Raw genomic sequence first — 25,731 nt, forward strand, 5'->3', positions numbered from 1 at the left:
CAAGAACCGAATGCTTGTGAGGCAATAAAAACGTACACCTGATGCTGTCAGCGCAACAGATCGAATGCTCAGAACAACCAATTTTTGGCACATCACCAATTGACTGTAGAATCTCTGTCGCAGCTTCGGCATGCAAGAGCGTTCGGCTGAACGCAAGTTGTTTTCCAGGACGTTGATAAAATCGTAAAATGAGACTGACGAATGTTAAAGGCCCCCTAGGTCCAACTCGTTATAGTTGCCTCAGCTGGAAGTTTTTGGGGTATGTTGCCTTTATCACAGAGACATGCTGTTCTGCCGGAAGTTATTTTTTCGAGTGGTGGGCAGGTCTTCGAGTTTTTTAGTTGTTTGTCTGTTTATTCTATCTTTTATTTAAATGTTTAATTATTTAATTTCGTTTTTGTTAATATTATCATATTTCGCTGTTCAAAAGTGTACTTTTAATGCATATAAAACCTGAATTGAAATGGGCAACTTTACATATATATAAAAATGTACAGATGAGGAGTGATCGACTGCATTAAAAAAGTTTGTTCATACTTTTTCAATGCTAGTAGTAATTATGCTCATGAACAAAGCCCAGTTAATTAACCATTTCTGCTGGAACATGATTGGTTTAGGTTACTGATATTAAACGTTTTAAGGCTGGGTATGAAGCGAACGACCTCAGCCTCACTGTGCTTTACATTTATAACGTCCTGAAATTGAAGTGTTTGTCAGAAATCTGATCTGAGTGCAGGAAGTTGGAGACTTGGGGGAGGGAGGGGGGGGCGCTGCTTCATCCGGAGAAATTCTGGGGGGCAACCGCGACCCCCCCCCCCCCCCTCCCCTCCAGAGTCCCTGGAGCTTCTGCAGGCTTCTCGATGAGCTGTCAACACCCTTCTTAGCACATAGCCTGCAATGTAATATATCAGCCGCGCATCGCTGTGTCGCTCAGCATAGCTGTCATGGCCTACAGCCACTTCCACTTTTTCCGCAGCCACTTTTGCTGTTGAAGGCATCTTGCCCTCGCATAAAAAACGCTGCCTCCAATACAGGCGACGAAACGAACTGAACTGGCTAAAACTGCAACGACGTGTGCAAGGCCGACGCGGCTGAGCAGCTGAGCCAGGCTGAGCCTACCGCGCCGCTAGCTGCAGCGCCGCATTCCCCCTGGCGGCACCTCCCCAGGAGGAATCGGACCAAGCCAATCCAACTGTCAAGCCTGGTAACTAGCTACTTTTTTCCCGCGGTGTGCTTCAATGGCGAGAAAACTCGCGCAAAATGACCGTACAAGTTCGTATTTTGTGCGCCGTCCTGTCCGTCCTGGCGCCGTTTTTCGTCTGTCGACTCTAGAGTAAGTGTTTACGTAGTCTTCTTCTCAATGACGTGTTTTCTGTCTATTAACTCGAGCACGAGCCGAACGTCCGAGTGGCGGGAAGTTTATTTCTCGTGTGTATACCTGCTTAGCTAGCATGCGCTTATTAGTTCGTCATTGTCATTGCCACCATTGGTAAGCAAAAACTGTCACGTCAACACAGCTCAGTGCCGTGTCATGTATTTGAGTTGGGTAACAGTGCACACGTGACGTAAGGGTTGGCTGGTTGGCGCGTTTATTGGGCTTAGCGTCGCAATGCGACTCGGACTATGAGGGACGCCGCTACGCGAAAACGAGCCGCATGTGAGTCCCTGCTGCCGAACTCGCGCTATCATGGGCGTTTATCGCGTATGCATCATGCGTCATTGCATGCGCGGCGAGTTGGCTGCACAGCCACATACGTATCAACACTGAAGGAGGTACTTTGGTTTGGGCTAGTTGGTGCATAGCCAGTGCTGCCAACCTTGAAAGCCACTTCTCCCCCAAATTTTCACTCAAACTTCCCTAGATTTCCCTAGATGCGAAAAAAATAATCAGGCATGGAAAAAAACGTGCGTAGTTGAATTGTGAACTCTTTTATTTCGCAGAGACCCTCTTACCACACTTTGGTAGCAACTTTGATATAAATAACACATTGATTTCCCATGCAAACTCGCGTACCACGTGATCACGGGTAAAGAAAACATTAGTTATTATCAAAGCCTAATAAATCCTGGCCTAAGTCCTGAAATGAACGAAAATCTCGCAGTGAACACTTACGCTCACCGGCTGCAGTCAAAGAGCGAGGGAAAATCCACTTTGTGCCCAAATGTTGGCGTGAACAAACAAACGCTAAAACATAGGACACGTCATTCGGGTGGCATCCCGACTGAGTTTCACTCCTGCATACACATTTATTTTTTCATGAGGCCAATTAAGCGTTCTTTCACTGCAAAGTCATAAAAGTTGGCCCCTCTTAGAACCCGCTTGGCGTGAAGCGTAGCTGCCAGGGTTTGCGTCATCAAGCTGTTTCTGGTCTTTGTTTTCATCAGGTTGATCTGAGAGAAAACTCTCTCCACTGTTGCACTGGAGTGCGGCAAACAGAGAAGCTTGTAGACGAAGTCGCTCAAGAGAGGGAACATTGGGCTCCCATCTCCTTGCCAGGCGTCTCTCACTCGTTTCCAAAAGCGTTGAACGCTCGCATCTGCCGGCAGGTCCATTTCTCTATTGCGGAGCAGTCTCCATTCTGCTTCAATTTTGTTCATTTCTCTTTCTGGCACCACAGAAGGGAATGATGTGGCAAGTGGGGCTATTGAATAAATCCGCTTTTCGATGACAACTTGCGGGTCGATTGGCTCCAGTCTCTTGATCTGGACGTTGTCCAATGGGAATCTGGTTAATATCTGGCTTGCCGCTTCAATATAAAATTCCAAACATCTGAGGCGGAAGTTATGAGTAATGGTTCGGTCTATGCCGTGAGGTTCCGACAGTGCCGACATCACTTTTCCGCCGAGGTATATCTCCTCAAGAGGTATGAAGTTCTTTGGGTCTCTGTACGGTACACGCTCCAACGGTACATCCCGCAAACAGATCGGCTTTATGTCACGCTAAGTCGAGGGCATCTCCTTTGTGACCGAAGTGGTGACACACGCCTGCGAGACTTCATATGAAGTCGCCTAAGCTGTTGTGAAAGACCAACGACTCTTTTCTGCTTGCATCCGGGTCGACTTGGGCCCCAAAAAGACTAACCACTTCACCTTCAACTGGCGAGTCACGGGGACTGGTTCTAAGGAGACTCGTCACGAATTTTTCTACGTAATTTCACCGGAACCCAGCCAAGAGAGTCCAACCTAGACCAGCCCTTCCAACAAGCAGCTCACCCTTAGATTAAAGTGCTGAAACAATTCGTTTGTAATTTCCTCTCTCTGCTCGATTGAATTTTTTTAACTGTTCTAATTGTGTCTCATTTGATGTTACTGCTTGTATCGTTGTCCTAGTTTCCCTCTTTGTATGTTTATATATGTTTTACTAGATCTGTTTTTTTTAAACCTCTTTGGCTTTGTTCTTGTATTTTCCTATGTACGAAGCCCTCCTTATGTAATACCCTGTGAAGGGGCGGGGCCTTAAGGGAAAAATAAATGATGATGATGATGATGACGTGGTGACGAAGAATGTGCGGTGCAGATTGACTGGAGTAGCAAAGTCAATCTGCTCCTCTGAAGCGGAGAAAAAAGCAGAATCCGCCGTTCTCGCCGGCCTACAGAAGAATGGCTACACACGTGGCTTTATTACAGCGCGTTGGTCGCCAGTCAAGCTCAGAGGACAGGGGAACCAGCTAACAATGAGACAACGAAACGCGCGTGTTGTGCTTCTATATGTGAGGGGAACCAGCGAGGCACTCGCACGCATTCTGAGAAAACATGGAATCGACATAGGCTCACAAACCTGTTTCGACAACAAGCCGCTTCTTGCCACGACCGAAAAACCATGTCCCAGAGAAAAACAACCAGGTGTCGTTTACAAAATCTTATGATCAAAGTGCCCGGCACCATACATTGACGAAACAAAAAACCTCCACCAAAGAATAAGGCAACACAAAAATGACATCCGGCAAATGAATTCAGAATCTAACTCCCTCGCCGAACTCTGCGAGCGCGCCGACCACAGGATAGCCTTCGAGGAGGTGAGCGTCTTGGCCGTGGAGCCAAACCGGTTCAAGAGGCGACTGCGGAGTCATGGCACATCCGGCTGACAAAGGTGTCGATGAATAGCACTCCAGCAACACTCTCCTCCGCGTACGTTAGTGCATGGAGTGCGCCACGCGCTAACAAACGGAGAACGAAGGCAGCAACCCGCTGCTGCTGGCACACTTTAGTCACCCCTGAAAAAGAGACCGCGTTGGTCCAGAAACCTTGGCTAAAGTTAAAAATATTGGTTGGCGTCAGTTTCCTCTAAACACACCCAACTACCTTCAGCCGTGATTTCGAGGAATCGTGCTTCTTGGACAGCGTGCTTCTGGTACTGCTAAAGCTAGACTGTTCCAGGAACCGACCAGGAAATTCGAAGCAAAGGAAGCGTCCCAACTTTTGCCTAGGCAGATGCGCCATCGACTCTGTTCAAGGGCGGTGGCCAGACTTGTTTCTTAACGGGTAAAGAAGGCGGGAACCGGAGGCAAACCCTATTTCAGGGCGCCCGTCCGCCTTACCCATCGAGTCTCTACCAGCGCTTCCCTCATCATCTCTGTACAGTCCGTGCATTTCCTTCACCATGTAAATAGAATGTCTTGTTGTCCCCCCAAAGTCTCTCTGAGTCCCGTCATCCTCGTACCTCCTCCCGGCCCGACCACGCCACCTCGATCCCAACAACGCTTTCCCCTCGTGCACATGGCGCATAGCCAGATTCTCAAAATCAAGGTGGTGAAGAAACAGTGAATAAGGAGCCGATTCACATCGAAAAATAAAAAAGACACATGCGGAAAGTAAAATTTCCCTAGATTACAACAAAAATCCCTTTCCCCCTAAACAAAGCTCAAATTCCCTAAATCTAGGGGAAAATCCCTAGGGTTGGCAGCATTGTGCATAGCTTTTTGATGATGTCAGGATGGCGCGAAAACAACAAGGACCAAAGAGGCACACGAACACAGCAGGACAGGCGCCAGTCCTGTTGTGTTCGTGTGCCTCTTTGGTCCTTGTTTTCGCGCCGCCCTGACATCATCAAAAAACTGAAGGAGGCACTGGTATCACACGCGTTTTTGCGTGCAAGAAAAATTCGTTCCATACAGGTCAGGCTGAATATAGAAATGCGTCGCCGCTGGTGAGCGTCCGTCACTGCGCTCCGGGTCTTTTGCCCGCGTTGCCAAAAAACTGCTAAATCGGCTAAACCTGGTTAGAGAGCGAAAGCTGTGGTGTATCGTGCAACTAGACGCGGCTTGGCGTCTGTAACGTTGAGTGCGTTCCGCACACTGGATAGACAACGCGCCCACCCTGGCAGGTGGCAGTTAATGGTTGATCGAGAGAGGTTTTTCGCGAAATGAACGCTGCGGCCTATTGCTTCAGTGGCGTGTGTCTGCCACAACGTTGTCAGTGCTGATGAATGCAGCCCACATCTCTCTCCGTTCTGCCACGTACCTTAAGGCGAGATTGAGGTGTCCACTGCCCCAGGGAGCCAGTTATGCGCCTTCCTTTATCTCGGAGTCTAGAAGGTTGTAAACGATAACACCAATGAACGCGGACGGTCTATAGCTTCAGCAAAGCCTCCTCTGAGGAGGCTATGGCTTCAGTGCCGCGTTTTTGCTACAAGGTTGTGAACGCATGCAGGGCACATCTCTCACTAGCGCCTATGGTTGGGCTGAACGTGGGCTGAAAATCAAACTCCAGCGAACACGAAATGCGCTGCAGCTAGTGGTGGCTGCCCGGCCAATGAATGGATGGATAAGGCTGAACCGTTTAAATCGGGCGGTGGCTCAAGCCACCTAGCCATGACACGTAAAAAATTTTACTTGTCTTGATTTTAGCTACCAATCAGATGACCTTCGCTTCAAGAACCAAACTTCTCAAGAAACAAGTGCCGGGTGGTAGCATCCCATTTCAATGGCACCGCGATAGTTCATGTAGCTTTTTTTTTCGGCTTCATCGCTGGGCTGATACAGGATGTTGTGATTGCAGGCTCTGTTGCTGCTGCGTCATTGGTACTTTACTTTATCTGGCCTCTAGCATTCAATGCATTTCCCGTGTTGTGTGCTCACCTATATACCTTACACCTTGGGCAGGGCCGAGGACTGAAAAAAGCGGGAGGTGGAAATGAACTGTAACTGTTAGTAGCGCATAATGCATGTTTCTGGAAGGTAGGACAACACAAGACTGTGGGTGCAAGACTGCTAGTGGGGCTGCCCTGGGAAAAGCGGGAGTGGTCTCCTGGTGACCTGATGCGCACATATACAAAAGAGGCCATCGTGACTTGCGCTTCCAATGAACATCGCATGTCACACTCTGGCGGTGCACATACGTTTCCATGGCATAAGTGAGGACAAAACAACCGCAGAAAATGTTTACATTCGAATCAATTCGAAAGCACAGAGTTGTACTACATAGAAGATGACGATGAGCTGGCAGGGTTACGGGATGGAACGCTTGCGCTAGACAAGCTGCGAACAGACAAGGCAAGAGACAATGGATGATTTTGCTTGGGGTTGGTATCCGTTGGATTACTGCTTACGCACTAATAGAAGTTGCCTGGTATCCATAGAATTCTGCATTCCAATCGCTAAGAGACCGCCTTCACTGAAACAGAACGTTTATAAGCTAGAAAAGACCCGAAAAATGAAATAGAGGTGTCTTCATTACCAGCAGATTTTGCATGTAAAATGCATGAGTTGGCACCACTTTTGTGAGTAATGATGCCAGAGGCTGTACTACACTGCCATTCACTTCGAAACAGTGGCAGCCCATTCTTTTCCGTAAGGATGTGAGGAGTTCTGAATTGACTGGCGGGAAGATCTTTTTTCTTTGCGATAAATCTGTCTTTTGCTGCCATACAAACGTCAGCATTTCCAGAACAAGCAAGAGAATCAATTTTTACTTTAAATAGTAAGGGACTATCCTTCGCTTCAGCAGTGGCAGACTGTCTGGCTGAATGAGTTAGCCTGTGCAAACCAATTTAGCTCTGTCACAAGTCACTATCGCAGCACAATTGGCGTGTAGGTGCTGCTTGTGGATCTGCAGGAATAATCCGGCTGGCCACATTTTGTAAGTGGCCTGTATGGCGACAAATTTCCCACTCTGTAGCAACTTGCAACTCAACAATTGGTCGTCTTTTGTTGACTGGCACAAGCAGTAACACTTTTGCAGGAGAGATACTTTGGCAAGAAAAATGTAGCTTTCACTGTGCAGCATGACCACATTGAGCGGAAGCCGTGCGTTACTCTAGACAGAATGCAGAACCCGCGCACAAAGCAGTGCTGTGGCGACTTGCTATAAAGATTGATAAAACAGCTCACATGCACTAACTCGTTCACCCAGACATCCTGCTCCTGCAGAAGCGAAGAGCAGTCCCGTTATGGCTTTTCTGTTCTAAAAGCAGTATCCAACTCATGACTGGTGAGTATGTTAGGTAGCGCACACTGTGCATTATTTCTATAACAGCACGCGTTGTCAGATAGCATTAATGAGCAGTTTTGCCACCGTTGCCTCGGTCCCTTCTCTTTCTCTGAAGTCTGTACGGGGAGATGTGCACTGCCAACCGGATGTCATTGTTACCTTTATGGATACAGCGCCATGCATTTTAGTGGTTAGCACACCCACAGCACTCACTGTGTCTCAGATGTTAGGAGTAATTTGTAAAATTTGCAAAACTTAATGCCTTCTTTGACTCTCAAGAAGTAGCCCTCAGCTGTCAAGGCCACGCCTACTATCCATTGCTTGGAAACCATCACCCATGCCACCAAGTGTTGGGTAGGGAGTGTAGATGTCAGAGTTTGTGACATCCACTTTTTAACATGTGAGCCTGCGGCATATATACTGCTGATTTAAAGAAAATTGCAAGAGAGCACTTCAGTGCAAAAGCAACGCGAAAGAGACGCAAAGAGACAGGCATGGATGGAACAGTTGCTGATCAGTTCATGTCTGTGCAAAGGAGGTTGGTACTTTGGTGTGGTCTCTTAGACTAACCTGCTAGCCCAGACCGAGCTTTCGCTGCAGTGCTTCACCTAATCTGCATCTTTCATATGTAGGCTCACTGTTCAAGCAACGGGAAGAAGCAAACCAGGACTGGATTCCACCGCTTTTGGTGGGACACGATGCCATTGCGTAATGGACCTGTGTGCTACAGCAACGTGTGCCCAGTGCGCCAAAAATTGTGTAGTGCTCAAGCTGACGGTGTGGCACGAGCTATGGAGGCTCGTGTGGTGCCAGGAGCTTTGACGACATCAGTGTGTGCCAGTGAAGGACCTTTCCAGTTGTCTCTAGGAGCTAACGGTGCGACAAGGCAGGTAGGTGTTCACGTAAAACTTGTTGCTGGGCGAGTTGGCGCATCGTCCTGTCTTCCTTTCTTCCTTTCGCGTGTTTGTTTTATGTTGCTCTAAAGTTTAATGAAGTAGGTGTCCATGCATCTACCTTTCGCAGATGCAAACCCTGTTGCTGAAGCAGCAGTTCCGTCTTTTTAATTTCTTCTTCTTGTGCTACGTGGGGGGAATGTGCTCGCCTTCTGCCACCCTTATCGCGGGGGCACAGCTTGGAGCGGGGATGGAGAGAGGGGATATGGGGGGGGGGGGGGGGGGGGGATGTCTGCTTGCGTCGCGCGCAGGTGGCCCTCGGCGTCCAGGAAGGCAGGTCCCCGCAGCACCAGCAGCCACAACAGGGAAGGGGAGGATGAACGGCACACGCTGGGAGTGGTGCGCGTGTCGGGGGGCTTGCAGGAGGCAAGCAGCCTATGACCCCGGAGCAGCCGAGAGGCTGGGCGGAGGTGGGCGAGGACTGCATTGCAGCATAGCCGGGGCTGGCTTCAGGAGGCCACCACGTGGTGGCCGGTGAGGACCACGGAGAAACTGCTACAGGGTAGCAGCGCGGCGGGGTGCGCTGAATGTCGCTGTTTCCGGCGGCGCGCAGGAGCTGTGTAACAGCCGGGGTGTCAGCGGGCTGGCGCACAAGGACCGGCGGCCATGTCCAGGATCACGGGATGCGGGCCTGGCTGTACCGCCGGGGGCTGCATCAGGACAGCAGCAGGGGAGAAACGCTGAAGACCGCCATGGAAGACGGCGCGTCGGGGCCCCGCACGCACCAGTGCACGCGGGGAGGGCGGAGGGCAACAGGGAAGCCGCACTCTCAACCAGGGCAGCACAGCAGGCGTTGAGGTGGTGAACGAGCCACCGCCAACGTCGTCAGCTGCGCCGGCTGCTGGGGGGTTTCAGGAACATGGGTCGTCGCCGCTGCAGCTGACGACGACGGCCTGAAGAGGCTCTCCCGGCGGGCGAGGGTTACTCGGCCGCCGAAGCGGCCGGGTAAGTAGGCTTACTAGGAGTAAGTAGGGGTAAACAGGTCTACTAGGAGTAGGGCAAGGGGTGCCTACGCGGGCGACGGGTCGTTGGGGCGGCCTAGTAGCTTCTTGGGAGGGCTGCCGGATGGCGCTGGGCGCGCTCGGTGCTCTTTGCGATTGTCCAAAGGGCGGGCAGGGGGGTGTTCCGGGCGCGGCTGAAGCGAGACTGTGTCGTCGAAAAGCACGAACACGTCTCGGGAGGAGAGGCAGGGGACATCCACTCTCCTCGAAGGTCCAGACGAAAGTGTTTTTAATTTTGGCTGCCGCGAGACTTCCATCCACATAAATCCTCAACTGCTGCTACAATTCTGTCCATCCGGTTGGAACCACAATCTGTCACTACAGTTCTGTTCATACATGGTAACTGTCACTAGGCTTCCATCCAGACATAATGGCAACTGCTCTTGAGTTTTGTCAAAACACAAGAAAAAAAGAATGGGCTTGGAACAGTAACAGCCACTGCAGTTCCGTCTAGATATGGATTGTTGGGGTCACTCGTGCTGCTGGCTAAGAAGGTAGGCTTCTTTGCTTGTACAATGAGACGTGAACAGTGCATGTCAACAAAAGAAGTTTGAAGTTTGAAGTTTATTTGACATCGATTTGTCAGAAGTGACGGGACAAAAGGCAATTCATTTTTTGCCTGACGTGGCCCCGTCACCCGTTACATTGCTCAGGGGGGTGGCAAATTATACAGCAAAATACACAAAGCAAAACAAGAAAAGTAACAACATCGCATACGTACTACATGAATTATATGTAAGGATCAATGAGTTACACATAATTAACACAAATGCAACACAAATGCAAAAGAGAGTCTTCTACCTGTCTCTTTTCAGCAACAGTGTACAGCTAGCCTGATTCACGTATCTGGGCAAAGGGTCTACCGAAGTACATATTTGTAAACCTCTTGTAAAGCAGAATCTCCCAACAAAGGAGAGAAATACGGTATACATGGCTTGCACGTGATGTCATGCTCGCGCTGCGGCAGACATGCTGGTGCAGTCAGTGCGGAGTCGGCAGTGTGCAGGCCGCATGCATTTTCTCGCATTCGTGAGACATGAAAAACGTCCATATAATCGCTGTTTCCACATTCGTTGTCATTCCGGCTCTTGAGGAAGGCTGGCTTCAGCACTACAATAAATTAAAACGATGAAGCAGCAATTATATGGACATTTTTCTTTCCCTCACGTGACACAAAAGCACTCTTTGATGTCACAGCCATTGTTCGGCTGTTGAAACCGAAACCAAAACCGAAACAGCACGACAGAAAAAATTCGATTATAAATTATTTAGCAGTTGTAGGCGAATATTACATGGTGATTCATGCATAGTAGTGTCTTCCGCATCATTGTAGAGAATAAAACATGCCACCAAAATTATGTGTCTATACCCCTTTAAGAGGAGACGCAGGTCTTTAAATGAGCATTTTTATTAATGAATATATCCTAGTAAAATTAGGTGTGTATATGTGTTTGTTCGTGTTTTCAAAGCCATAATTTGTTTCAGTATATCTCAATTATTTTTCATATTGTAGGAAAATAACAAGCCTAATTACTTAACCCTGTAACACTCAAAAACTACTGAGTAGTAGTAAAAATGATTTTTTCTATATCTGCTCGAAACACTTTTGAAGGATCGCCAGTCATTTTCATTTCTTCTATGCCTTTATTTCACGAGAAAAGAAAATGTATCATACATGATATATTGGGCGTTAGTGCATGGGCGACGCCCAGCGGCGAAGCAGTTGCGATCCTTGTTGAAATTGAAACAAAGGTGCACTTTGCACTTTACACAGTAAGCAAAGGAAAAATTGTGCTTCTGCCAGGGACAGGACTTACACCGAGGCCGGCTGCTACTCGACATTGGCATATGGCCAACACCGTCAAGACACAGGTCTTGCTCTGGTGGCTTCACAGCAGCTTTGTGCTTTTTCGTGGCTGGCTGTGCTGAAAGTGATGGCCTGCCAACTGGTTGTTTTCCAACTGCCATGAGTGGCTCTGCTATGCTGGCTTGGAAGTGGGGAAGGTTGATGTGTTTTTCATTCAACTGGAAGCAGTGTGCTCTCTGCAAATGTCAGGCATTAACCAATGCAATCATGATGTGGTAAAGTAGGTACAAATACCACTTAAGGGATTTAAGGGGAAATTTGTACATTTCAGCCAGGTAGTTGAAAAGGCTTATGCCCCCCATGAAGGAGTTGTATGTCGCTATTGTGGCTGGCTGTTCTACTTGAACAATTTTTTTTCTTTTTATTCCATCTGCGTACTGTACGAACAGGTTCAGTTGTGGCATAGTTGGAGACTAGTATCACTGTCCTGTAGTCATACCATCTGACCACCACAAAGTTTTTTACTGTGTCAACTGCATAATCAAAGGTGCCACGCCCTTCTTTCTTCAAATCATTTTCTGTCTTCAGGTGACATTCTTGAGAGTCTGTTATTTCAAAGCATTCCAATAAACCCCAGCACACTTTTTGAGAACTCTTCAGCAAGGTCTGAAGAACTGAAAAAGTTGTCTGCAGGTACTTTTGTAGCCTTTGGGTTGGGGCAGAAACTCACACATCCTGATGACAATGTCGCCACCCAACCCAGACTTGTACTGCTTTTTCTGTTGACCTGATACACATCAAACTGATAGAGGAAACCAGAGGTGCCTGCACGGCCCCACAGCTTGATGCCCCATGGGTGAGGTTTCACTGGCATATATTGCTTGATGGGGCAACGTCCTGTGAATAATGATATCATAATCTCATTCTCACTATTTAATTGTTCAGGGTGAACTGAGCACAGATTCTCCTGAAGTGCATTTAGCCACTTCCGTATCTTCCAGGCCTTGTCTTGCTTCGCGTCTTCTGAGACAGTGCAGTTGTCCTCAAAATGGAGAAGCCTCATGAGCTTCTCAAATCGATCCCGAGGCATTACATCAGCAACAAGAGGAAATCTTGTTCCATTCCCCCGTAACACCTGACGCTCGGCATCTGTACAAGTCCCATCATCAAGTACACACCAATGCATTTTTCAATTTCTTGCATGGTTACATTGAGCGAATTTCCAGTTTCGTGAGTGCTGTACAAGTTCGCCTGTTCAACGACAGACGCCATCATCGGGGAACTTATAAATTCACGAAGATAAGTCAGTGGGGTCTCCACTACACTTGGCATTGTGCCCGACTCCACGAATGATGGAAGCAAACAGTCTAAGAGGCGCTTCCTCCAGTGTCCTCTGTCGACAGACCTGGTGCAGCAGTGGGGGTCAGTACTTTCTTCAGCCTCATCTCCTGAACTGTCATTGCTGTTGTGAACAGTCCGATCGGCCATGGCTTCTGTCGCGGTGTCAGGCAGGTATTCATCATCACCATCACTCAGGTCTCCAAAATCACTGTCGTTCCCATTGGGCATCTCATCCAGCAGATTCCGAATTTTTTGAGCTGCAAAACATACAATTAATTTAGCGGATGTAGCGGCAGCGCCATTGGTTGCCACAACACCTGATGATCATGGACGGAGCTGCGAACGTGTAAGCGCTGGAGCCAGCATGCCAGAAAACAACTGAACCAACCAATCCCAACGAAAACCAGAGAGGAACAACTTCCCACGTCTCTGTCCCGCATGCGTTATGCGTTATACATGACAAACTACCCAGAGAGCTTTTCGTAACCATGGCCAGACTAGAGGAGGCGATGTGTGCTTAAGAGCGACCCGCCTCCTTTACCTCGGGAACACTCGAAGTAATGCCCACGGTAGCATATATGATACACACAAAGCATGTGCATGTAAAACGGGTATTATGCAGCAACCGAGAGCGCAAAGCACTTTTAAAGTGGCCATAAAGTCTTCCTGCCAACAACATGAAAACAAATGGCATTCCCACCTTTTTTGTTTTTTATTTATTTAATCATACTGTCAGCTGCTGCCAAGACTGGAGTTGCGATTGTTGAACAGTATAAAACGCAATACAAAGCTACATTCTACAGTGAGACATGCGACAATTGAGTATATAACATTTATGGTAAAAAGCACAACAGCGTCAACTGTTCAAAATTGGTTTCCTTCAAACCATTTACAAACGAAAGCCACAAATGTAGTGGAAATAAATAATCAAAACCAAGATGCACGGCCATAAAGCGTTCGCACTCCGCTCGCCATGCCGATGGATGGATGGATGGATGGATGGATGGATGGATGGATGGATACGGCTGAACCCTTTACATCGGGCGGTGGCTCAAGCCACCTAGCCATGTCTTGTGAAATTTTACTCCTGTCTTGCTTTTAGCCACCAATCAGATAACCTTCGCTTGGTTACTTCTAACCTCTTAAAATCCACTTTCCCTTCACTATCCCTAAACCCCAATGCCTTGGGTAAGTCAGCCCCGCTGCCTTCCACTGTAGGGTGAAGCCCTTTACAGAAAAGTATCAAGTGTTCAGCCGTTTCCTCCTCCTCTCCGCACGCAATGCACAAAGTGTCTATCTCCTGGTACCTGACTCTATACGTCTTAGTCCGCAAAACTCCAGTCCTGGCCTCAAACAACAAAGAACTTCCCCTACAATTATCATAGATATTTTCTTTGACAATTTCCTGTTTAAAGGTCCGGTATGTTTCCAGTGCCGATTTCGTCAGCATCCCTGTTTTCCACAAAGCTCTCTCTGTTCCTTTAACCTTTTTCTTAACCGATAAATGCTGATTTGCCCCCTTACTGCTGTCCAGATATTTGCTTGTCAATTTTCTAGTTCGCTTTCTCCATTTCGTGTCAACATTCTTTATATACAGGTATCTGAAAACTTTCCTAGCCGACCGCTTTTCCTCCATCCTTCTCAATCGTTCCTCAAATGCTATCTTACTGCTAGCCTCTCTGCTCTCGAAAGACGCCCATCCCATATCCCCCTGTACCCCCTGATTTGGTGTATTGCCATGTGCTCCCAAAGCTAACCTCCCTACTCCCCGTTGCCTAATTTCCAGCCTTGCTTGAACATCTGGCCTCATACACAGGACCGCATTCCCGAAGGTCAGGCTAGGGACCATCACCCCTTTCCAGATCCCTCTTACCACCTCATACCTATTGTAATTCCACAGTGCCCTATTTTTCATGACAGCTGCATTCCTACTAGCTTTATTCATTACATATTCATGCTCTGTCAGATACTCAACACTGTTATTTATCCACACCCCAAGATACTTGTACTGATTCACTACTTTTAGCACGAACTCCTGTATTCTATGCTCGCCGCCCTCTTCATTAAATATCATGACTGCAGATTTTTTCTTACTATACTTGAAGCCTAATCTATCTCCCTCTGTACTGCATATGTCTAACAACTTCTGCAGGTTTTCCTTGTTGTCAGCCATTATCACTATATCGTCCGCGTATATTAGTCCCGGTAATGTCTGTTTAATCAATTCCCCTTGCTTGAAAAAAGATAGGTTGAAGTCTAGTCCACTCCCCTCTAGCTTGGCTTCCAAACCTTGCAGGTACAACATGAACAACAAAGGGGACAGAGGACATCCTTGTCTAAGCCACCGCTGTATCTCTACAGGCCCTGATACATTTTTTTCCCATTTTATGAGCACTCTGTTACCTCTATATATATCTTTTAAAAGATTAATTACTCCATTTTCCACATCCAATGTACCCAATATGTCCCACAAATGCTCCTGAGTAACGTTGTCATAGGCTCCCCTAATATCCAGAAATGCTAGCAATAAGGGCCTATGTTCCTTTTCCGCAATTTCTATACACTGTGTCAATGAAAATAGATTGTCCTCCAACCTCCTTTGTTTCTGGAACCCATTCTGTAGTTCCCCTAACATTCCCTCGTTCTCCACCCAAGCCTGCAGTCTATCCTTTATAATTTGCATCACCACCCTGTAAACCACAGATGTCACTGTTATGGGGCGATAGTTACTTACGTCTGCTTTGTCCCCCTTTCCCTTATATATCAAGTTCATTCTACTTAATCGCCATTCATCGGGGACATTCTCATCCACTATCATTTTGTTCACTACCTGTGTTAATGTTTGCTTGGATTTTGGTCCTAACTTCTTTTATCAACATAATCGGGATACCATCTGGTCCTGTTGATGTGCCACTAGGAACCTTCTTCTCTGCCCTTTCCCACTCTCCTTGCTCAAGTGAAGCTATTGCTGTAACCGGTCTATCCTCCTTCGATAAATTATGTACCACGTGCTTTGCTGAAAAATTTTTCCGTCATCCTTGTTCCTGTGTGTTTTATTGCTTCATCCCCTTCTAGTCGAATACCCTCATCTGTAACAATAAACCTTTGTTCTAGCCTAGTTTTATTACTCATTGCATTTAGATGTTTACAGAATTTTCGGGCTGCTTTTCTATCCTTTTTATTTACTTTTGACACCCCTTGAGCACCCTTTCTTCTAATTTTCTCATTAATCAAATAGGATGCGTCCCTTCTACACTTTATGAAGGTATCCCATTTTCTGTCTACTTCGGGTTTTGGTTCCCCCCTCTTCTTGGAATATCTGTGTTCTCTGGATGCTTCCTTGCGCTTTTCTATTGCCCTCTTGACCTCCTCATCCCACCAACTCTTGGGTTTGCATCTTTTCCCTTTTAGCTTTACTCGCACCTTAGCTAGCTCTAGCTCCAGTAATCGAGTTAATTTGGTATAAGTCCATTCTGTTTCACTATCCTCAAAAATTACTTTCTCGATTCTTTTGGCTGCTACTTCCAATTGCTTTTCTGAGTAAAAATTTCCCCCTGATTGTTCATTTTGCTTCAGTCCTACATTGCTTTTTCTTCTGAAGCTCAACTTGATACGCTTGTGGTCACTACCTAGACTTCTGGAACCATCTTCATCTATGCTCATTACCCCTAATCTGTTATACATCCTCTGTGACATTAGTGCATAATCTATCGTCGAGTGCAGACTCCCTGCCTCCCATGTTATGAGCCCTTCACACTTCTCGGTGCTGTTGCATACAACTAAATCATGCCTGTCACACATGTCCTGCAGCATGCTTCCTGTCGAATCCGTGTACCCATCCAGGTCTTCTATGTGTGCATTCATGTCACCTAATATAATTATCTCGCCCTGTCCTCCTAGCTCATCAATGTCGCTTGCAATACATTCTAACATTTTCCTGTTTTCCTCTTTGGCATTGACCCCTGTCCACAGGTATACAAAGCCAAGGAGTGTTAGCTTGCTTGCCACTGTTCCTTTTAGCCATAAATGTTCCCTGCATCCCAGTCTAACCCTTTGAAAATTCATACTTTTATGAATGAATGCCCCAATTCCACCTCCCTTTCTGCTGCCCTCTGTTCTATTGCAATATTCCCATGCGTAGTCTGGGTTACAGGGTGGTTGTTCCATGTCTCTGAGATGTGTTTCCGCTAAACCATATACCATTAATTCCTCCTGTCTTAACTGTTCTTCTATTTCCTCCCATTTCAGTCTATTCCTGCCACCTTGCATGTTAATGAAACCTACATCTGAATTAACTTGGCCCTGGCGCTTGCGTCTCTTTCTTCCCCTATGGTTCCATTGTCCGTTTGATCTTAATTCTTCCTTCTCTACACTGGTTCCTTCAGAGCTCTAGGTCCCCCCAAAAAAGCTGTTGCCTGGCGACCTATCCTACTACCCACCTTCTTGCCAGTGGCACCACCGTAGTGGATGCCATCCTGTGCAAAAGGGTGGGGCCTAACCTCGTACACTTCCCTGTTCACCTCCATCACCTCGTATCTTAGTCGCCCCGCAGGGGGGCGCCTGCAGCTTGCAGGCGTCGCGACGGTGAGTGGCGACACCGCGGGTTCCCGAGCATCCGCAGGGACATCCCCGCAAGGGGATGATGGTGAACTGTGCATCACCACGGACCCGAGCACCCGCGCTTCGCCGTGCGTGGCATCGCCGTGTCCGGGGAAAAGGGGATCCTGGTGGTTGAGCCGATGCCGAGCGTTTGGACCCTTAAGGCCCCTTGGCGGAGGCAACACACCACTTTGGCCCCAGCTTCCTGTAGACGGCACCTCCGGCCTGACCCGACCGGGGGGAATCGGCAGTCGCCTTTTCCTATCCTCCCCTCCATCTTTTACTTTCCTATCTTCTTTCTCACAACTCTCCTATCCCCTACTCACTTCTTGGTTTCTCCTTTTTCCTGGCGGCGAGGGTTAACCTTGTGTGACGAACTACCCTGAGTTGCGTCATATTCGGTTATAGTTGCGGTGTACAGCTGACGCGGGCAGGCCTTGCTTGCAACCTTCTGTCCCGTCCCCATGTTGGGCTCCGTGGTGGGTGGCTGCCACCGCAGCCGAAAAACAACTTTTTTTTTATGGATCCCTTTCCTTCAACAAATGATCGCCCTCATAAACGAGGGCGGACCGATGCCACTACGCAGTTCCTGCAAAAAACAAAAGTTTTCCCTAGGTACCATGTCGTACATAGTGAAAATCTAGATCAACCAGCTAGGAAAATGTCCCCATTCATTGTTTCTAAATCTCTTACCGACGCCCTGGGCCTTGGCTACAAGGTGACGAAGCTAGCCAGTGGCGACCTACTCCTCCAAATCCGAGACAAAGTGCAATTTTCCAAACTCCCATCCATAGTGTCCTTTGGAGACATTCCTGTATCCATTACTGCACATCGATCACTAAACACAGTGAAAGGAGTAATATCTGAACACGATTTCCTGAACCTTTCTGGAGAAGAGATGTTGGAGGGTCTGAAAGACCAGAGCGTCACCGAAGTGCATCGTATTAAAATCCGAAAAGATGACAAGGAAATAGCAACAAAACACATAGTCCTGACCTTTGCCTCCAGCCAACTTCCCGAAACCATAGAAGTAGGATATCTCAAAATAAATGTAAGACCGTACATCCCAAACCCCAGACGCTGCTTCAAATGTCAAAGATTTGGCCATGGCTCACAGAGCTGTCGTGGCCGCCAAACATGCGCCAAATGTTCGTCAAAAAATCATGAATCTGTGGACTGCAGTGCTTCACCACTGTGCGCGAACTGCGAAGGGGATCACCCCGCGTACTCGAGGTCATGTCCTACCTGGAAGAGAGAGAAGGAAATAATAACAATAAAGACAAAGGAAAACATAACATACCAAGAAGCTCGGAAAAGACTCCCATCAGCTTTCCAGTTCACGGCAAAAACAAATTTCGCCGATGTGGTGCGCAGGGGCGGCACACCACACCAGGCTTCGGCCACTGCCCAGGAAATGCCTGAGGCAGGGCCACCCCCGCCCCCGGCAGATGCAGCGAAGGCTGCCCTGCCACCTCTGAGCAAGGGCCCGCCGGCCCCTCAGTCGGCCGCCCGTAAGGCTTCCCCCAGTCGGGAGAAGCCCACAAACCGTACACCTGCGGGTTCACCGCGGAAGTCCAGAGCCTCTAATGAGGCGATGGACACAACTCAGAATTCGTCTTTGCTGCAGCAGAGGCACAGCTCCCTGGAGCGAAAAAGAAAAAAGACCCCGGTATTGGCACCCCCAAAACCGGTACCCTAAGTTTTAACTACACTAGTCAAATATGGCGTTCCTTATACAGTGGAACTGCCGAGGACTAATAAATAACTACTCTGACATAAAAGAGCTTTTAAACACAATGTCCCCGGTGGCTTTGTGCTTACAGGAGACCAACTTAGGTCCAAAACAAAAAAATATTTTAAACAAGTACAATATCTTTCGGTGTGACCGAGAGCAAGCAAGCAAACTGTCTGGAGGTGTTGCCATTGTCATCCAGAATGGTGTGGCAACCCGCGAGATCAAACTTAAAACCAAATACGAAGCCGTCGCAGTCACCATTCTTCATTTTAAAACACTCACAATATGCACCATATATCTTGAACCACACCTAACAGTAACACTTCATGATTTAGAATCCCTTTTAGAACAGCTACCGGAGCCATATCTGCTAGTTGGTGATTTTAATGCCCACTGCGGTTTTTGGGGCAGTGCACACACTGATACAAGAGGTCGTATTTTAGAAGATTTTATTCTAAGTAATAATGTTTGCCTTCTTAACACCGGCAAAGATACATACTGCTCTCCGAGCACGGGAAAAATGAGTTGCATAGATTTGTCTTTTACTTCACCTTCTATCTTTTGTGATTTTAAATGGGATGTCATTGATAACCCATACGGCAGCGATCACCTCCCTGTATCAATAAGCCTAACATCCCCACCACTAGTCACCCCAACGAAACCACGACGGTGGAAGTTACAATTAGCCGACTGGGAACTTTTTAGAGAAAGGGCCAGCTTAGATAAAATATTTTCAGATGACCTCAGCATAGACCAACTGAATGAAGCTATCACGAACTGCATTTTAACAGCTGCACGCCTAGCAATTCCTCGGTCATCTGGAGTAGTAAAGCAGAATCACAAAATTTGGTTTACACAGGAATGCAGAGATGCAAAAAAGAAACAAAACAAAGCTTGGGGAATTTTTCGTAGGTACCCAACGCACGAGAACTTAATAAGCTTTAAAAAGGCAAGAGCAAAAGCTCGATATATTCGCCGTAATGCAGAAAAAACTTCATGGCAAGGTTACGTGTCCTCAATAAACAGCTCAATTACGTCAAAACAAATGTGGGAGATGGTAAAAAAGATAAATGGCAGCTACTCCCCATTCACAGTTCCGTTTCTATCAACCCCTGGCATACAGACAAATTTAGAAGAGCAGGCAGATATTTTGGGTGAATATTTTTCTGAAGTTTCCAGTTCATCTCACTACAGAGAATCATTCCTGAAATACAAAAACGCAGCTGAAAAACAAAGACTGCCGACAAGTGGCAGTTCAAATGAGCCCTATAATAACCTACTTACAATCCAAGAAATTAATAGAGTACTGTCCGCTGGTAAGCAAACTGCACCTGGCCCAGATGAAATACATTATCAAATGCTGGCTCATCTCTCTGAACCGGCTGTGGAGGCGCTTTTAAATTTTTTTAACAAAGTTTGGGTATCGGGGAAACTTCCTGAAGCCTGGAAGATGGCCGTTATTATTCCTCTATTAAAACCCGGAAAGCCCTCTACCCTTCCTAGCAGCTATAGGCACATAGCTCTGACTAGCTGCCTAGCGAAATCTTTTGAAAGTGTATTGAACATCAGACTATCATTCGTGTTAGAAGACCGGGAGCTTCTGGATGTCCATCAATGCGGTTTTAAAAAGGCTTGCTCCACCACCGACCACCTGGTTCGTCTTGAAAACACTGTTCGTGAGGCTTTTGTACACAGACAGCATTGTCTCGCTGTCTTCTTCGATTTAGAGAAGGCGTATGACACAACGTGGAGATTTGGGATTATTCAGGACCTGGCTGAACTGGGCATCCGCGGCAGGATGTTGAACTGCCTTAAAGACTTTTTGTCTAACCGTACATTTCACGTCCGCCTAGGCTCAACCCTTTCAAAGAAGTTTATCCAAGAAAACGGAGTACCTCAAGGATGTATTTTGAGCACAACACTCTTTATTGTAAAAATGAATTCTATCAGGAAAATAATCCCGAGGTCCGTAATGTATTCTGTCTATGTAGATGATCTCCAGATAGCCTACACATCCTCGAATACATCAACATGTGAACGACAGATACAGCTAACAATAAATAAACTGGCAATATGGGCAGACCAAAATGGCTTCCGTTTTTCTCCACAGAAATCGGTGGCCATTCTTTTTTCACTCAGACGAGGCATGCAGATAGATCCCACCCTACACCTGAACGAAATAGACTTAGCCGTGAAAAAAGAACATAAATTTCTAGGTGTAACATTCGACAGAAAGCTCACCTTTATGCCTCACATAAATGCGCTGAAAAAGAAGGCTTCTCGATCCCTGAACATACTCAAAGTACTGTTGAGAAAACACTGGGGAGCCGATAGGACATGTCTGTTACAAATATACCGCTCTGTAGTACGCTCTACCCTGGATTACGGATGTGTAGTGTATGGATCAGCGAGACCATCGTACCTCAAACGGCTAGATACGGTACATAATTTAGGTTTACGTCTCTCCACTGGTGCATATAGGACATCACCCATAAACAGTCTCCATGTAGAGACCAATGAACCATCGCTTACAGATAGAAGAGCCATACTCACATGCTCATACATTCTAAAAATCCGTTCACTGCATAAACATCTATGTTACCCTATCGCCACTAAGTGCCTTTCTAGAACACTCTTCAACAGCAAGCCGCAAGCTACTCGGCCTCTCCTCTTGCGATTTGAAGACATGTGCCGGAACCTTAGCATATTAGACGTATTGCCAAACATTGCCCGAAGGCGAGGTCCACTGCCGCCATGGCACAATTTCCCTGAAATCTGTGATTTCACTCTAACACAGTTCCGTAAGAAACAAATTCCGCAACATATAATACAAGAATTCCTCACACTCGAGGAAAAGTATACTACTTTCACAGCATTTTATACCGACGGTTCCAAAACAGATGCATACGTTGGAAGTGCAGTTGTACAGGGAAATTGGAATAAAATATTAATACCCCTGTCACACGGGCACTTTCGATCCTCATTGAGCTCGATCTGCATCGAGATTTTCGAGCACGCTCGAAACATCCGTTGCTACACGGGCATTTTCAATGCTCATTGAGAAGTTTCCCTCATGTGTGTTAGGTGGCGCCAAATGTTCCGCCGACAGCCATAACATGGCGATGTCCGGCAACACTGTGCAGTCGGGGGCAGCGGCAGCCAAATCCGTAGCCAAATCTGTACATTGCGTATCTGCGCCAGGTTTTTGTGGCGCACCTCTGCTGCTGTGCGATGCAACCCAAGGGCCCGCAACGCCTCCGCGATTTCTGCATAGATTGCGGCGTTTCTCTTCTGGCGCCTGAAATCATTTAGGCGGTACTGTCAGCAGTCGATGAGAGCGGCTGTCTCGCGCTCGCTCCACAGTTTCCGCTCCGACGAGCAGGAGGACGCCATCTTTGTTTACACTGACGGCGAAGCGTGGAGCGTGATGTCGAGATTACTTTCAAATGTTTGCATATAAGCAGGCGTAGTACCTGAAAAATGTTCTGTATTACATTTTAATCGATCACAACAACAACAATTGTGGTTTGGTTTTGTTAACTTGTGTTTATTTTTATAGCTTCATGAGAGCGAGAGTTCTCGATTGTGCTTGGAACCTCAAGCACTCTTGAGGAATCGGCATCGAGTCAAGCAGGATCGAGCTCGATTGCGCTTGAAAGTGGCCGTGTGACAACCGTCGATCTGCATTGAGTTCGATGAGCATTGACTCAATGAGGATCGAAAGTGCCCGTGTGACAGGGGTATAAGACTTCCACAGTGCGCTTCCATCTTCACTGCGGAATGTTACGCCATTTGTGTAGCCATAGAAAAAATACTAAACGAGAACCTACCCAACAGTATTATTTACACAGACTCACTAAGTGTGCTCACAGCCCTTCATCCTAGAAATGCAATAACCCCGCTGCTTGGCGACCTCATACACAACATTACAACAGCCATAGCTCAAGGACAAAACATAAGACTCTGCTGGGTACCAAGTCATGTTGGCATAAAGGGCAATGAAAGAGCAGATTTGTGCGCTGCTCAAGCTTGTGAAAAGCAAATTAAAAACATAAATGTGCCCTATAGAGATTGCATGAACTTAATACATATTAATGCAAGGAAAAAATGGCAGTCCACCTGGAACAACGAACTAAATAACAAACTACGGTTAATAAAACCAGTCCTAGGTGAATGGAAGTCATGTGTGCACCAGAAACGTTTCAAAGAGGTCATTATCTGCCGACTCCGGATAGGTCACACACACTTCACACACAACTTTCTGCTAAGGAAAGAAGACATACCGTTTGTACATGCGGAGATGAACTTACAGTGACTCACATTTTAATTTCATGCTCTAAACTGGAAAGGCTACGGAAAATGTGTTTTTCTCCGTTTTATAACCAGTGCATCCCTTTTCATCCAGCACTGCTCTTGAGTGATAACGCAATTGTGGACATGTCCTGTGTTTTTAGATTTTTAACAGAAGCTGGTTTTCTTAAAAATATTTAAATCATGACCCAGTACTTCGCCTGACACACCTCGGCCATTCCTCATTCCTGAGAAAAAGGGTGAGGTCTGTATTTGATTGGTTGGAAGCCTCGAGATCCTTACCCTGGTAAGGATGGCTGCTGAGGTGACCCGACCCCCTTTAAACGTTTTTAATAGTACCCATTTCTAGCATCTTTTTCCTTCATCATCATGAGGTAATTTTAACTATTTAAGCACTCTGCACCAGCGACGATTTTCACATTTCCATAAAATCATCCAGAGATTTCTCCTATACCTCCAGCTTGGCGCATGATGGCCTTAGTTGCCTATGCGCCATAAAACCCAACACAACACAACTCGTATCTTAGTCGTCGACTCAATAGCCTAATTACCCGATTAGTCTCCACGACCCTCCTTTCCGTTTCGCGAGCCTGTCTCTGGACCTCTGGGACTGTGCATATGGTCACATGCACACTCTCAGAGGCCTCTCTAAGCCTACGCATCCCCACCTCCAACTGCGTCTCAAGATTCTGGCTCCTCCCCTGCAGTACATCATTGAGACCAGCATGGATGACCACAAGGTGTTCGCCATCCATGCTGCCCACCACCACTTCCCGGGCTCTGGCCATTGCATCCACCACGCACTTTCCCGACTGAGCCTCCACCTGCACCCGCCTGTCTGCCTTCACTGCCGTCAGAACGCCTCCCTCAACCCTCGCTACATTCGAGTCCCCGACCACCAGAACTCTCCTGCGCCCCAAACGTTCGCTTCCTAATTCCATCTGTTGGCCTCCGGATCGCTCTAGCTGCCTCTCCTGCCGCTGTACGCTATTGTCGCGAGTTTCCATGCCCGCTTTAACCTTTTTCATTTCGTTCTCATTTTTCTCACTCAATGCTCGCTGCACTACAGCACTGTACGATCGACGAGCCTCGTCCCCCACCTGACACTTCTCCGAACTGGGGTGCCCAGCCGGCCGCGACCTGAGCGCTTCAACCTGTTTTTCTAGCTGGGTCCGCTTTTCCCGCTCTTCTTTAATCTCGCCCACCATTCGCTTCAACAGGGCGGCATTATTCTCCTCCTTTTTAATCAAATCGGCGACCTGAGCTTCCAGCTTAATCCGTGCCTCTCGTTCGACCTGCCGGTCCGCATTAAGTGCATTAAACCCAGCTTCCACCAGGTGCCAGGCACTGCCATCTGGTGATGATGTGATGGCTAGTCCCTTTGTAACGGGTGGACACCAGAGTGGTGTCCCAGCTGGGAAAAAGAAAAAAACAGAAAGACAGAAATATGCACACAATAGGGGAAAGTGCTTGAGGCAGCGATCCACATGTGCATGCGCACACCGTTGGCTCACACGCACACAGACCGATCCTGGGAGCCACAGCTGGTGCACTGCGCGCCACCACTCGGGCAGTCTCTTTTTTGTCACCACAACCAACCGGTCCACTATGGTGATGATTTATTGACTCTACCCTTTCTATCTGGTGGGCACCATGTCGGCATCCCAGCCATACAAAAAAAAATAAACAAAACATTTAAAAGTACACTAAACACAAGACAATTGTCTCCACACAAGCTCAAAAGTTTCTATGGCTTGCACACTGCAGCCCACCACTCCGAGAGTCTCCTTTTGGCCGCCTGCACAAAGGGGGCTCTGTTGGCGACACTCACGCTACGCCAGATAGGTCGTCCGGCGTGCAAAAATGCTCGTGCTGGCGCTGTTGTGAGGCTAACGTACCGCATCACAACGTGATCAATAGTCTGCTTCAGCGCCGCACAGCCGACACAATGTGCACACGATTGTCTCGTTGTACCGGCAACAGTGTTTTGAGGGTGCCTGCTCTAGCCTCAAAGAGCAGCTCACTGTTGTACATACTTTCCTGGCCGATGGAATGCTCGAAGCTCCGGTAGACTGAAACTCATTGTGGCCTTCTCCTCCATGCTCACGTACCACAGTATGCGTTCGGCCTCTGCGACCCGGTCACGTACCTCGGCAGCCCACTTTCCAGCCATGTCTGCCGCAATGGGGTCGTTGAAGAACACAAATTTCTTCTCGAGTTGGTAGACCCGGGCCGTCCAGCTCGTCCGGATGCACGTATCAGCCAAATACTTGAACACATGACGCGCCCATCGCTCCGGCGCCATGAAAATGAGGCGACCGCAGTATTTCAGCTTGCTCGTCGCCTCCCGGGCTTCGAAACTGGACCACCCCTGGTCCCCTTGCACTGCCTCGTTCTCAACCTTACAATGACAGCCCAGCACTCTGTGTCCCACCTCACGCTGTCGCCGCTCCAGCCAGTTGCGCATCGTCGTTGAGAGGCAGATTACTGCATTTGCAAATGTGAGCCCGGGGACGTAGACGAGCTTCCGCAGGTCTCGCACCGTGATGAATCTAT

At 47.6% G+C, this 25,731-nt stretch overlaps 1 protein-coding gene across 5 annotated transcripts in view; it reads left to right on the top strand.

Annotated features, from left to right (window-relative positions):
* The first annotated feature begins 1,181 nt into the window (after positions 1 to 1,181).
* Positions 1,182 to 25,731, top strand: part of LOC144109436 (uncharacterized) — a 128,611-nt gene continuing 104,061 nt past the window's right edge. For all 5 annotated transcript variants that reach the window (XR_013309595.1, XR_013309596.1, XR_013309598.1 and 2 more), the window contains exons 1-2: positions 1,182 to 1,333; positions 8,061 to 8,318. Coding sequence is in view for 1 of the 5 variants with exons in the window: in XM_077642230.1 (XP_077498356.1) it covers positions 8,127 to 8,318 (192 nt within the window). In the remaining 4 variants the exon portion in view is untranslated. The remainder of the gene's footprint in view (positions 1,334 to 8,060; positions 8,319 to 25,731) is intronic.

This window comes from Amblyomma americanum, chromosome 11 (genome assembly GCF_052857255.1).
Source record: "Amblyomma americanum isolate KBUSLIRL-KWMA chromosome 11, ASM5285725v1, whole genome shotgun sequence".
In the NCBI taxonomy this organism is placed as follows: domain Eukaryota; kingdom Metazoa; phylum Arthropoda; class Arachnida; order Ixodida; family Ixodidae; genus Amblyomma; species Amblyomma americanum.